The sequence below is a fragment of the Pristis pectinata genome, chromosome 12, assembly GCF_009764475.1.
Source record: "Pristis pectinata isolate sPriPec2 chromosome 12, sPriPec2.1.pri, whole genome shotgun sequence".
Taxonomy (NCBI): domain Eukaryota; kingdom Metazoa; phylum Chordata; class Chondrichthyes; order Rhinopristiformes; family Pristidae; genus Pristis; species Pristis pectinata.
Genome location: NC_067416.1, coordinates 6,940,120 through 6,955,333, shown reverse-complemented (window position 1 = coordinate 6,955,333; position 15,214 = coordinate 6,940,120). Strand labels below are relative to the sequence as shown.

The following is a 15,214-nucleotide window of genomic DNA, read 5'->3' as shown; positions in this document are numbered from 1 at the left end:
ACGTAACTTACAGTTGGTGGGGTTCTCTATGCACGTAGGTTAAGGACGTTCATGTTTTTTTTCTTTCAGATCAAATTGTGTGATAAACTTATCGCCGGATAAAACAGCTGTGCTGAAAGAGGCATATCGAGTGTTAAAGGTACCTGTCTAGTATTGGTAATGCTATCGGTTTATTATTATCGTGTGTACCAAGATACTGTGAAAAGGTTTGCTTTGCGTGCCATTCAGACAGATCATGCCGTACTTAAGTACACTGAGGTAGTTAAAAAAAAAATGCAGAATGCAGCATATGTTGCAGCCACAGAGAGAGTGCAGTGCAGGTAAACAAATAAAGTGCAAGGAACTCCGATACAGTTTTCCTCTGTTGGGGATGTGAATATTTTTCCAAGGATAGCTCGCTGCCTTGTATTGGCCATCTGGGCCATGCCCTCTTCCCGATGCTGCCATCAGGCAGGAGGTACAGGAGCCTGAAGACCCACACCTCAAGCTTCAACAGCAGCTTCTTCCCCACTGCCGTCAGGTTCTTGAACCAACCTGAAAAACCCTAATTCTACCTCAGACTATATTCCTTTTTTCTCTCTCTCAATTGGCACCAGTATTGTTACGTTTATTTTGTCCTGTAAGTTATGTATAATTTATGTTAATTTGAAGTTTGTTAACTTATGTCTGTAATGTACTGTGCTGCTGCTGCAGAAAGCTAATTTTCATGGCATTTATACCCTGGGTATGTGTGGTATGACAATAAACTTGAACCATTGACACTTGCAATGACACAGAAGGAGGCCATTCAGCCCATACTGATTCCCGGGTGCATTCCCATTAGTCCCATTTCCCCTTTTTATTTCCCTGTATGTCTGGAACTTCTTTCTCTCTCACACGCCCTTCACCACCCCTTTGATCCTCTTTGCCATTAACCCACACCAAGGGGTAATCTACGCTCGTAAATTTACCTGACAGTTGGATTACTATAAAAACCCACCTGGTTTATTAATGTCCTGCAGGGAAGCAAGTCTGCCATCCTTACCCAGTCTAACCTGACCCCAGACCCACACCAACTCCAAACTGCAGCCACCAAATTCAAGGGCAGTGAACGTAAAAATAAACCCTGCAAATGCTGGAACTCTGAAGTAAAAACAGAAGATGCTGAAAATACTTGTCATCTGTGGGAAGAGAAACAGAGCTAACACTTCAGGTTGAAGACCCTTCGGTAGTTCAAACGCAGTTAGGGATAGGCCAACGCTAACTGTATCCCATAAACGAAAGGACACACATTGGAAGGGAAAGCCCCAGTCAAATTGGTTGACTGGTCAAAATGGAAGGAGTTGCTCTTGGCCTCCACAAGATTTCAAGATGGAAGCAGGTGGGGGATGTGATGGAATACATCAGTTAATACATGCCCCTGATTACTATGCAATAGTACTTCTGGCTGATAGACATTAAGTGAGTAGAATAGGTCAAGGTTTTGGTTATGGGTTGCCATGACGGAGTATCTTCCCAGCACTGGCCATGGGTGAGTTCCAGAGGACTACTGTTGCCAATGGAACTGTGACTGGTCCATCCAACTGTGGAGCTGGGTGGCTTCACCTTTGGTGTGACTCAGTGACACTTGTAGTTCAAAGGGTAGGAGTTGCTGGATTCATGGCGAGGTCTGAGTTACGAAGACCAGGGGATATCAAGGCTCCTGTATCAGAGAGATGAGATAGTGGCTTCTGAAAAGGGGATGCAGCATACCTTGGTGTAGGGGTTGAAATGAGAGGCAGATCATCCTTGCCAGGGGCAGGTGCATTTGTGAATACGCAGAGGTCGAGTTGCATTCACTGGTCTGATGAACAGTCTACTGCCCCTTGCCACATGGTGGATTCTGAGATAGTGCTGGGGGAATTATACCCGAGAACGACTTGGAGAAGATGGAGGCAGTTTTTAGTTAATGAGTTTACGAGAACTTCACAGCACAGAGTCATTCCATTTCTAAAGAGCTCAATGCATCTGATATAATGAACCTTCTGCAGTAACTGAAATTGGTTTTCTCATTATTAGGATGGTGGTGAGATGTACTTCAGTGATATCTACGCTGATTGTGAGCTTCCAGAGTCTGTGAGGACACACAAGGTTTTGTGGGGTATGTGGAGGAAATTCATGGCTATTGAGTAACACAAACACAATACCAATATCGTCAATTGTTTCTGAGACACATTAATTGAAGAGCCAGGATTCAGCACCAAGTCAGAAGGAAGAGATTGAAGTGTGTTGGTATCATTCCTGATGACCACGAAATTCCTGAATTTCCATAAAAATCCAACAGATTCACGAATACCCATTGGGGAAAAGAATGTGGCCTAAGAATGTTCCCAACCCAGAAAACAACACCTCAGTGAAATACTTGGGATGTTTGGGTACTTAACAAAATCTGGGATCTTTATGTGGGCAGCACTCTGGAAAATATTGGTATTGTAATGTTGTGTCGGGGGTTCATTTTTCACCAAGGGCTCTAAGCAACTTTGTAATGTGTCTTACCTTTAATGTAGCAAAATGTCCCAAGATGGGCTACAGGAGCACTATCAAACAAAATTGAACATAGAGCCACGTAAGGAGATTTTGGACTATTAACCGAAGGGTTAACCAAAGTGTTAAGCAACACTTTAAGAGAGGAAAGTAGGGCAGAGAAGTTAATTCTAGGTCTTGGGACCTTGAAGTTACAGCAGCTGTTAGTGGAGTGATTATATTCACAGTATTGGTTTATTATTGTCACTTGTACTGAGGTACAGTGAAAAACTTGCATACCAATCGTACAGGTCAACTTGTTACACAGTGCAGTTACATTGGGTTAGTACAGAGTGCATTGAGGGAGTACCGGTAAAAACAATAACAGAATACAGAGTAGTGTCACAGCTACAGAGAAAGTGCAGTGCAATAAGGTGCAGGGTCACAACAAGGTAGATTGTGAGGTCAGAGTCCATCTCATCGTAAAAGGGAACCAATCAAGAGGCAAGAACTGGAGATGTACAGTAGTCTTGGAGAGTTGTATGATGGAGGAATAGGAAGGGGTATGATCTGTTGGGAGAATGAGAATTTCAAATGGAGTTGTTACTTAACTGGAAACCAGTGTAGATCAATGAGGCAGGGAGTGATGGGGAAAGATATCAGCATGGATCACCTATAGAAGCCACCCTGTCTTCTTGTCTGAGTATTGCAAGTGGACCCATTGCATCAGCTTGATGGTTTAAAATCACATGGAGCAAAAGAGGGGGAGCAAAAAACAAAGCTTAAGTGAGAATGTTACTAATCAGCTGTGTAATGGAGACACGAGACTGGAATCTGGAGGAATGAACAATCTGCTGGAGGAACGCAGCGGGTCAAGCAGCATCTGTGGGGGGTGAGGGGTGTCGTCGATGTTTCAGGTTGAATCAGGACTGCATAAAGGGTTTCGACCCAAAACGTCGACAATTCCTTTCCTCCTCGACGGACGCTGCTTGACCCTCCAGCAGATTGTTTGCTGCTCTAGCTGTGTAGTGTGGGACATGAGTTTCTGAGCTCTGTGTATCTCTCTGTGCAGCTGACAAGGGGAGGATTGGAGGGTGAATTTTTTTGCATGGTTTTGTTATTCAGGTCCAGAGAGGATTGGGTGGACACCTGGTATTGGTAATCTTGGCTGTGCTGTTGGTTGGAAACACTGTAACCTGGTGGCCACTGGGAACTAATGGAATGTTATGCAATTTGCCTAACGATTTTTCTTTAGGCGAATGTCTGGGTGGAGCTCTGTGGTGGAAAGAGTTCTTCAAAATTGTGGAGAAGGTGGGTTTCAGTGCCCCGCGACTGATCAGTGCCAGCAAGGTCCCTGTGGTTAATAAAGAACTTCAGGAGTTAACTGGTAAGTAACCGGAGACCTCAACAACTCTTTGTGTCTATACGATGTGGGAAATCATTCAATGAGTGTTAATGAAGCAGAGAGGAAATTGGATATAAACCAGAGGAGGAGATATTGGAAAGCGTGATCAGGGAGCAGGTGTCAAGAAGTAGCTTGAGGGGATTTGGGAGGAAGTTTGGATTGCAGGTTATGGGGAAAGTTCAGGAGATTGGGATTAAATGGACAGCTTCAACAGAGCGCAGGTACAGGCACTTGTTTTTCTGTGTGGTGACATTGTTGTGAAGTCTTGGCTCTGTATCTGTACTGGAACATAGACATCAATTTGTGCATCCTTGCCATCTTACCAACCCACAAGCTAGTCCACATTTCAGTTGAATTTATATAAATGTAGTTAGGCAGCAAACTTTGAATTGCACTTTAACATCGAAATGATTGGTTCAGTATTTGGTGTCATCCATTTTAACTTTCCTCCTTTTCTCAGGTGACTGCAAGTTTGTTTCTGCCACTTACCGACTGTTCAAAGTCCCAGCTGCTGTTCCAAGGGAGAAAAGCCATGTAATTTACAACGGCTCGATCACGGGCTGCAGAGAGAAGCTGGAGTTTGACGTCAACTACACATTTAATGTAAGAGTCACGTTCTAAGCATTAGCTTTTTAAGGGAATTGTGATCCAGAAAAAGTGATTTTGACTTGGATAAGGGGAGTTCAAAGCATGAAACATGAAGAGTATGTGTAATTACGTGGTATATACATCAGAGAAGCAGCTCGGCTTATCTCTGACCATTTTAGTTCAAAGTGGTCATAGTGTTGCTATACTGAGGTAGTGATCAGGGTTGTGCCGGTTGGTTCAAGAACTGAATGGTCGAAGGGAAGTAGCTGTTCTTGAACCTGGTGGTGTGGGACTTCAGGCTTCTGTACCTCCTGCCCGATGGTAGCTGCGAGAAGATGGCATGATCCGGATGGTGGAGATCTTTGATGATGGATGTTGCCTTCTCGAGGCAGCATCTCCTGTAGATACTCCCGATGGTGGGGAGGCATGTACCCGTGATGTATTGGGCTGAGTCCACTATTCTCTGCAGCTTCTTTTGTTCCCGCATATTCGAGTTGCCAACCAGACTGTGATAAAACCAGTCAGGATACTTTCAACAGTGCACCTGTAGATAGAACAGTACAGCACAGGAAGAGGCCCTTTGGCCCACAATATTGATGAGGCTTATCTCTGTCACTGTTGATACTCCACACAGCAGCTCCCAGTCCACCTGTCCCATGCCAACCTTTCGTCAGAACTTTCTATACCCTTTTCTCTCACGTACTCGTCTAATTTCCCTTTTGCCTGAACTAGTAGTGAGCTCTGAGTAGGTGTGTGTCTGGTCTGTAGCTGATTTTTTTCCCCCTCCCTCTTCCTGATCGGCCTGCACTGAATTACCATTTTTGACATTGCTTCTTGTTCTGTTGACCAGGAAGGGCAGACCGTGACCGTGGACGAGGAAACGGCAGCAATTCTCAAGAGCTCACGATTTGCAGATGAATTCACCATTCAGTCGCTTGGCAAAGGGTCTCCCAGCTCTGGAGGATGCCCACCCATCGAGTCACAGGTAAAAACCGAATGAAATTTGACAAGAGGCGGCTTGGTTTTTCAGAGAACCCGTGGTAATTGCAGCCGTCAGAGAAAGCCGAGCAAGTCATAGAGTCATACATAGAACAGTACAGCACAATACAGGCCCTTCGGCCCACAATGTTGTGCTGACCTTTAAACCTCACCTAAGACTATCTAACCCCTTCCTCCCACGTATCCCTCTATTTTAAATTCCTTCATATGCTTATCTAGCAATCTCTTGAGTTTGACCAATGTACCTGCCTCCACCACCGCCCCAGGCAGCACATTCCATGCCCCAACCACTCTCTGGGTAAAAAAAAACCTCCTCTGATATCTCCCTTGAACTCCCCACCCATTACTTTAAAGCCATGCCCTCTTGTATTGAGCATTGGTGCCCTGAAACAGAGGTGCTGGCTGTCCACTCTATCTATTCCTCTTAATATTTTATATTATATAATATTAATATACAGCACAGAAAAAGGCCCTTCAGCCCACCAGGAATATGCTGACCATCAAGTTCCTATCTATACCAATCCTTGTCAGTCAGAATCCTTCTCCCAGGGTAGAAATGTCAAGTACTAGAGAACATGCATTTAAGGTGAGAGGGGGAAAGTCTAAAGGAGATGTGCGGGGCAAGTTTTTTTTTACACAGAGAGTGATGGGTGTCTGGAACGGGCTGCCAGGGGTGGTGGTGGAGGCAGGTACGATAGAGGGGTTTAAGAGGCTGTTCGTGACATGGATATTGCAGGGATTGGAGGGATATGGATCATGTACAGGAAGAAGGGATTTAGTTTAATTCGAAACTGTGTCCGGTGCAGACGTTATGGGCTGAAGGGCCTGTTCCTGTGCTGTACAGTTTGATGGTCTTTGCTCTAATCCCAACACTGGGTCCATAACCTACTGTGCATTGGTGATTCAAGTGCTCGACCTGATGCTTAAGTGTTATGAGAGTCCCTGCCTCCACCACCCCCTGGGACAGTACATTCCAGATTCCAACCACCCTCTGGGTGATCTGCAGTATTGAGTTCCCGAGGGAGGAAAGGAATTTCTGCATGAAATGCGACAGGATCCATTGTGTGTGAACCTCGCCTGCTCTCGGCTGCTAATATTCTGCACCTCACAAGCCTCCCCCATCTCTGCTCCCTCTCACCCAAGCAACCCTGCCCTCTGTAGCTTCCCCTTAACTGCATCTGACCTGCTCGTTACAGAGGGAGGTGATTTGTCGGACAACTTGGTGCCTCGGTGGGCTGAGAGGTGAAGGGGTAGCAAGTCAGTGATCCTAATGACATTCGAATAGATGATCGGTAAACTGGTTTATTATTGTCACATGTACTGAGGTACAGTGAAAAGCTTTGTTTTGCATGCTGTCCATACAGATCATTTCCTCACATCAGTGCATTGAGGTGGTACAAGGGAAAAACAATAACAGAATGCAGAATAAAGTGTTACAGTTACAGAGAAGGTGCAGGGCCATAATGAGGTAGATTGTGAGGTCAAGAGTCCATCTTATCTTACTATAGATGAAACCTCTTAGATAAGACAGGCAAGAGGTTTCTCCCAAATCCGTGAACTTTCTCACTGAAAGGATATTGGTTGTTGTTGTCACATGTACCATGATACAGTTAAAAGTTTTTGTTTTGTGTGCCGTCCAGACAGATCATGCCATACATAATTACATCGAGGTAGTAGAAAGAAAACAGAATGCAGAATATAGTGTTGCAGTTACAGAGCAAGTGCAGTGCAGGCAGACAAAGTGCAAGGGCCATGATGAGGTAAGTTGGGAGATCAAGAGTTCATCTTCTAGTGGCTGAGAGGTTTGTTCAAGAGTCTGATAACAGCGGGATAGAAGCTGTCCTTGAGTCGGTGGTTCATGCTCTCAGGTTTTTTGTATCTTCTGCCCGATGGGAGGGGGGAGAAGAGAGAATGGACTGGGGTGGGACAGGTCCTTAATGGTGTTGGCTGCTTTTCCAAGACAGCGGGAAATGTAGACAGAGTCAGTGGAGGGGAGGCAGGTTTGCGTGATGGACTGGGCTGTGTCCACAACTCTCTGCAATTTCTCGCGGTCTTGAGCAGAGCAGTTGCCGTATCAAACTGTGATGCATCTGGACACGATGCTTTCTATGATACAGCTATAAAAATTGGTGAGGGTCATCGGGGACATGCCGAATTGTTCCCCTCCGCTCCTCCTTGACCTGGAAATATATGGCCATCCCTTAATTTTGCTGTTTCCAAATTCCTGGCATAACAAAAGAGCGTGCTGCGACCTGAGAACTTTAAATTGGGAGCCGTTTCCACCAGGAGATGGAGGAAGGTACCAAACACCAGTGTGATGGGTGAATGTGACACCGTGCACGTTAGGAACCAAGCAACAGAACTTTGGATGACGTCAAGGTTATGTTGGATTGGACAAGGAAGGCCAGTCTAGGAGGTGGTTGAATAATCAAGGTTAGAGGCACTGTGGGAGTATCTTCAACATGCAGATTGTAGAATCCAAGGAGATGGCTTCCCACCACAATCTCAGGGCCCCAGGATCAGCCAGTGAATGTTGGCCTTGCCACATCACTGGAATCACTGAGTTTAATCTAAAGGCTGGAGGCTGAGAGTGGACCGGGGGTCATCTACCAAATGGCTTTCTTGAACACAACCTTCCGAAACAAAACACCTTCAGCATGCATTAAATTCATGGAATTTTGTTCCCCTCTATTGGAATTATTTGATTATTCCATTTATAATTCTGATACAAAAGTAATATCAAACCGTGAGAATTTGGGTGGATTTTTTGGGGAAGCAGATTGGAAGTTACAACAGGTACTTGAGATACTTTACGATGCAGTGAAAGACTGTCTTGGAGTGATCTGGACAAGGCACCCAGTGACCAGGAAGGGGAAAAGCTACAAGGCAGTGAAATTAGCAACAGACCTGCAAAGTTGCAGATGGTTTTTGTTTAAGAAGGACATAAGATAAGATTTCTTTATTAGTCACATGTACATGGAAACACACAGTGAGATGCATCTTTTGCGTAGTGTGTTCTGGGGGCAGCCCGCAAGTTGTTGCCACGCTTCCGGCACCAACATAGCATGCCCACAACTTCCTAACTTGTACGTCTTTGGAATGTGGGAGGAAACCGGAGCACCCAGAGGAAACCCACGCAGACACGGGGAGAACGTACAGACACCTTACAGACAGTAGCCGGAATTGAACCCGGTTCGCTGGCGCTGTAAAGCGTTACGCTAACCGCTACACTGCCACGTAGCATGCATGGTAATGTAAGTTTTAAAAAAAAAACAGGATCTGAGGATTACTCCCTGAAGCCATGAGCTAGTGAGGCAAGAAATCAAAAGATAGTGCAGTTAAATGTATGGCTAAGGACTACAAGACTGTGTAGTCACTCCCACAGATATTTATTGGCGTGGCTGTGTTTTGATGCAGACCTTATAGTTTGTAATGTGTGCCACACAAGGTGCAGACAGACACAGTTGCAACTAGGACTAAACATGATTAGTTGTGACTAGGTACAAATTAAGAAACCTATCTTGAACTTTTTAATCTTATTAACCATTAAAAAGCCAAGGTCTCTGAACTGTCTCAGTCTCTGTCTGCTCACCTCATCTGTCCTTGAAAAGGAGGGGGTGATGAGGGTGAGCGGCCAGAGGTGGTGGTCCATATTGGCACCAGTGACAACTGGCAGGAAGCGAAATGAGGTCCTGAAAAGAGAATTTAGGGAGTTAGGTTTTAAGTTTAAAACAGAGGAAGTCTCGGGTTGTAATCACAGGATTGCTCCCCGTGCCACGAGCTAGTGAGTCAAACAATAGAAAGAGAGTACAGTTAAATGCATGGCTAAGGAGCTAGTGCAGGAGAGAGGGTTTCAGGGACATGGATCATTGGGCTCTGCCCCTGTACAAGAGGGACGGGTTGGAGAGGAACCAATAACCTGGAGGGGAGATTTACAGGTGCTCTTTGGGAGGGTTTAAACTAGTCTGGTGGGGGGGGGAGGTGGGACCCAAAGCAGTAGAGCGGCAAGTGGGAAAGATGAGGCAAATATAAATGTTAAACAAGAAAGTTCAGTAGGCAAGACAGACGGGGCAGGATAGATAGATATTTATTTAATAGTCACATGTACATCGAAGCACACAGTGAAATGTGTCTTTTTGTGTTACTGAGAACGTGCTGGGGGCAGCCCGCAAGTGTCGCCACGCTTCCGGTGCCAACATAGCATGTCCACAGCTCCTAACCTGTATGTGTTTGGAATGTGGCAGGAAACCGGAGCACCCGGAGGAAACCCACGCAGACACGGGGAGAACGTACAAACTCCTTACAAACAGCGGCAGGAATTGAACCCAGATCACTGGCACTGTAATAGCATTACGCTAACTGCTACACTACCGTGGTTAACTCGAATTGTAAAACTCAGTGTTCATGGCACTGGGTTGTAGACCACCCAGGTGAAACAATGTGAGGTGTTGTTCCTATAGTTTGCATTGGGTCTCACCCTGGCAGTGTAGAAGGCCTAGGATGGACAGGTCAGCGTGGAACTGAAATGGCGTGCAACTGAGAACTCGGGATGGCCATTGTGGACCGAGCGTAGGTCTTCTGCAAAACAGTCATCCAGTCCTCGCTTGGTCTCGCCGACGTAGAGGAGGCCACATCGGGAGCACCGAATGCAGCAGGAACGTTGGAGGAAGTGCACGTGAAACTTTGCCTCACCTGGAATGGCTGCTTAGGTCCCTGGATAGTGGTGAGGGAGGGAGAAAGGTCTGACAGATTAAACTGCATTTATTTTAATGCAAGAAGCCTGACGGGTAAGGCTTATGAGAGGCAGAGGTAAGAGTGGACGGCCGGTATCTTTTCCCGGGGTACGAAATGTCTGATACTAGAGGGCATTAAGTTGAGAGGGGAAGGTTTTAAAGGAGATGTGGTGGGTGCCTGGGACGAGCTGCCAGGAGTGGTGGTGGAGGCAGATACAATAGTGGTCTTTTAAGGAGCTCTTGGATAAGCAGAGAATAGAGGGATATGGACCCTGGGCAGGGAGAAGGTAGTGGGTGTCGTTAGCATAATTAGTTTGGTACAACATCGTAGGCTGAAGGGCCTGTTCCTGTGCTGTGCTGTTCAATGGTCTAAGCCAGGTTGACAAATATCTTTCTGAGAACCTCGCCCAATGAGAGAGATACCCCTTGTTCTGCCCACCCTCTTCCACTTACTCTTCTACTGAAAGCTAACGTGTTTGACGAAAGGCCTCGTTAACCGTTTCTCTCCACAGATGCTGCCTGACCTGCTGAGTTCCAGCATTTCCTGTTTTTATTTCAGATTTCCAACATCTGTTTTTTAAATATCCCATAAATATTCCTCCGTCAGGAATATTTGTTTATGTTTCTTTGCATTCATGCCCTTTCTAGGAAGCCTGTGTATATTTCTGTTAAATTTGCCTTTGCAAACTCATCCCAAACATGCTTGGAACATTACAAGCTCGTCTTGTAATGCACTGTGCTGCTGTTGCAAAAAGCTAATTTTCATGGCATTTATACCCTGGGCATTTATAAACTTGAACTAATTCAGACCTTTGTTATTAGTCCAGTCACATTCCCGAGACACACTACCATTTATTTATCCGGTTACTGTTATTAATGCTTGGGCTGTACTCCTTGGAGTTCAGAAGAATGAGGGGGGACCTCATAGAAACATTTTGAATGTTAAAAGGCCTGGACAGAGTAGATGTGGCAAAGTTGTTTCCCATGGTAGGGGAGTCTAGTTCAAGAGGGCACGACTTCAGGATTGAAGGGCGCCCATTCAGAACAGAGATGCGGAGAAATTTCTTTAGCCAGAGAGTGGCAAATCTGTGGAATGTGTTTCCACGGGCGGCTGTGGAGGCAAAGTCATTAGTTGTATTTAAGGCAGAGATTGGTAGGTATCTGAGTAGCCAGGGCATCAAAGGTTATGGTGAGAAGGCGGGGGAGTGGGGCTAAATGGGAGAATGCATCAGCTCATGATAGAATAGCAGAGCAGACTCGATGGGCTGAATGGCCGACTTCTGCTCCTTTGTCTTGTGGTCTTAACGTCTTTGGACAAAACTGTAACCCTAGTCATAGGATGTTTTGCCACACACTGCAGTTTGTTCTTTTCACCTTATTTTTGAAATAATAGCAAGAAACCATTTGTTCCTTATTTAGTGGGGTAGATGTGCAAGTTCGTGCAGGGTTGGAAAACAATGTACAAAATTACGCTGAGTCTCGTTGAAGAAAATGCACACAGTTGATTGATAAATTCATTAGGCGGAAACACCCTTGGAACAATGTGTTCCCATTCCAGATTCCAGGTCTGAGAGACTGGAGAAACCCTGATTATTCTGGAGAACAGGAGGGTATCTAACAGAAGTACTTAAAGCCCATGAAGGGTATGGATGTATCTTAACTATTTTGAAGCTCACTTTGGCAAACCAAAGCCTGCAGCGTCAGAGCTTCGTTAACTGCTAATGTCACACCTTACTCCTCTCTAACGAGTGGACTCACATAACTGAAACAAGGTCAGTTTGGATGGTGTTCCAATCTTCCTAGACCAAAACATAATATTGGCAACACAAAGGGTTGCACATTCCATAAAATATAGGAACAGAATTAAGCCATTCAGCCCATCAAGTCTGCTCCGCCATTCAATCCTGGCTTTTTTTTTTTAAGCAACACGCAAAATGCTGGAGGAACTCAGCGGGTCAGGCAGCATCCATGGAGGGAAATGCTGAGACCCTTCATCAGGACCGGTTGGTTTTTTTTTTAACCCCATTCTCCCACCTTTTCCCTGTGACTGTTAACTCCCCTTCCCAATCAAGAACCTATCAACCTCTGCCTTAAATGCAGATAAGATATCCTTTGTTAGTCACATGTACATCAAAACACACAGTGAAATACATCTTTTTGCGTTGTGTTCTGGGGGTAGCCCGCAAGTGTTGCCACACTTCTGACGCCAACATAGCATGCCCACAACTTCCTAACCTGTACGTCTTTGAAATATGGGAGGAAACTGGAGCACCCGGAGGAAACCCACGCAGACACGGGCAGAACGTACAGACGGCGGTGGGAATTGAACCCAGGTCATTGGCGCTGTAAAGCATTACGCTAACCGCTACACTACTGTGCCTGCCCAATACACTCCATGACTTGGCCTCCACAGCCCTCTGTGACAATGAATTCAACAGATTCACCACCCTCTGGCTGAGGAAATTCCTCCTCATCTCAGATTTAAAGGGACGTCCCTTTATTTCTGAGGCTGATGGAAACATCCTCTCCATGTCCACTCTATCCAGGCCTTTCAGTATCCGATTTCCAGGTTCTACTTTGAGTGTTGTCTTTCCAAGGTGGCAGGGAATACAGAAGTAAGTGGAGTTTTGATTAAGGAGGAGGATGTAACAGGCAATGTAAACAAAAAGAGCAAGTGGACAAAAATATGGCAAATGATATATAATATGGGAAATGTGAGTTCATCCACTCTTCGTTATTTTTGAAGTGGAGGTCATTTTGGCATATAAAAACCTTCAGTGTGACCACTGGTTTCAGGCCAGTGATCTTTGTTCTTGAGAAGAGTTCAAGATTTTCAAAACTTATTCTGTAATTAATTTACACTGCGGGATTTGTTGCATTACGTCTCCCTTTTGAAGTGTCGTTATCACCTTGTGGACTCTCACTATGGAGATACCATGTTGGTGACCAAATCTGTACATGTCCATTATTTGTGTTGGAATTTTTGTGAACCTCCTGATTCTTTTAATTGAATTTCTTGGATATGGGCTTTGCCTGTAAGGTCAGAATGATTTTTATGCTTGCCCAAATGCCCTGTACTTGTGACTGTGAGGCTTTCCCGTGAACAACTTGCCGCTATCTGATGCAATGGAATGGCAAGTTCAGTCACTTGAGAGCATAGGGGCAGGCACAGTAGTGCAGCGGTTAGCATAACACAATTACAATGCCAGTGACCCGCGTTCAATTCCTGCCACTGTTTGTACGTTCTGCCCGTGTCTGCGTGGGTTTCCTCCGGGTGCTCCGGTTTCCTCCCATATTTCAAAGACGTACAGGTTAGGAAGTTGTGGGCATGCTATGTTGGCGCCGGAAGCGTGGCGACACTTGTGAGCTGCCCCCAGAGCACTCTACGCAAAAGATGCATCTTACTGTGTGTTTCGATGTACATGTGACTAATAAAGATATCTTCTCAATGAGTCAACCATTAGGGTTGAGATTGAGTCGTTTATAGAGCAGAGAGGTTGATGAGTAAAAAGGACATTACTAAATCAAAATCAAAGTCAAAGTCAAGTTTATTGTCATATGTACAAGTACATGTACGCACAGGTGCAACGAAAAAATTACTTGCAACGTCACAGGCTCATAGCGTTTTCACAACATTCACAAGAAAAACATAAATTATACAAGAAAGAATACAACTAGAATAAAAAAAATGCAAAGTCTTTTAGTACTTGAGGGACTGAGTTATAGAGAGAGGTTGGACAGGCTAGGACCTTATTCCTTAGAGCATATGAGACTGAGAGATGATCTTATAGATATGTATGAAATCATGAGGGGTGAATACACACAGTCTTTTTCCTAGGTTGGGAATCAAGAACTAGAGGGCATAGGTTTAAGGTGAGAGAGGAAAGATTTAATTGGAACTTGAGGGACAACTTTTTATTTGTTGAGGCAGGTACAACGACAACTTTTAAAAGACAGTTGGACAGGTACATGGGTTGGAAAGGTTTTGAAGGTTATGGGCCCGATCGCTGGCAGATGGGGACTGGCTTGGATTGGGCATCCTGGTCGGTCGGCATGGACCAGTTGGGCCGAAGGCGCCTGTTTCCGTGCTGTATACGATCTATGATCTCTAAGTCCATTGTAGTGCAAAGTGTTCATGGTGCTGCTGTACTGAGGTAGTGATTAGGGTTGTGCAGGTGGTTTCAAGAACCAAATGGCTGAAGGGAAGTTCGCTGTTCTTGAACCTCGTGATGGTGGACTTCAGGCTTCTGACCTCCTGCCCGATGATAGCTGCCGAGAAGATGCATGGCCTGGATGGTGGAGATCTTTTGATGGGTGTTGCCTGCTTGAGGCAGCGCCTCCTGTAGATACTCCCGATGGTAGGGTGGGATGTGCCTGTGATGTATGGGCTGAATCCACTACTCTCTGCAGCTTCTTGGCATTCCTGTGCATTGGAATTGCTGTACCAGACCATCGTGCAACCAGTCAGGATACTTTCAACAGTACATCTGTAGAACTATCAATGAAATTTGTTTATGATATTCCAAAGACCTTATTGCCACTTTCACTGGTGCATGCAGATTTTTATTTTCATTTTTTTTAAAAGTGGATTCAACTTTTCCAACGGCTGTGGTAGGTTTGCACCCAGGCCCTACAGATTCATTCTCCGGGCCTCAGATGCCCGAGCCATCAAGAACCTTACCACAAGTGTGTTAATGAAGCAAATTTTGCAGCAAAAATAGGTGCAAATTCATAAGAGTTGAACAGCATGGAAACAGGCCCTTTGGCCCAACTGGTCCATACTGACCAATATTCCCATCAAAGCTGGTCCCATTTCCCTGAGTTTGGCCCATATCCCTCTAAACCTTTCCTATCCATGTACCTGTCCAAGTGTCTTTGAAATGTTGTTGTGTACCTGTCTCAACCACTTCCTCTGGCAGCTCGTTCCACATACTGACCACTGGGTCAAAAAGTTGCCCCTCAGGTTCCTATTAAATCTCTCCCCTCTCACCTTAAACTGATGCCCTCT

General features: G+C 45.3%; 1 protein-coding gene across 2 annotated transcripts in view; it reads left to right on the top strand.

The window, feature by feature from the left end:
- as3mt (arsenite methyltransferase) overlaps positions 1-15,214 on the top strand; it is a 30,678-nt gene that overhangs the window by 12,569 nt on the left and 2,895 nt on the right. For both annotated transcript variants that reach the window (XM_052027235.1, XM_052027236.1), the window contains exons 6-10: positions 70-139; positions 2,038-2,119; positions 3,737-3,868; positions 4,347-4,489; positions 5,325-5,459. In XM_052027235.1, the coding sequence (XP_051883195.1) occupies positions 70-139; positions 2,038-2,119; positions 3,737-3,868; positions 4,347-4,489; positions 5,325-5,459 (562 nt within the window). The remainder of the gene's footprint in view (positions 1-69; positions 140-2,037; positions 2,120-3,736; positions 3,869-4,346; positions 4,490-5,324; positions 5,460-15,214) is intronic.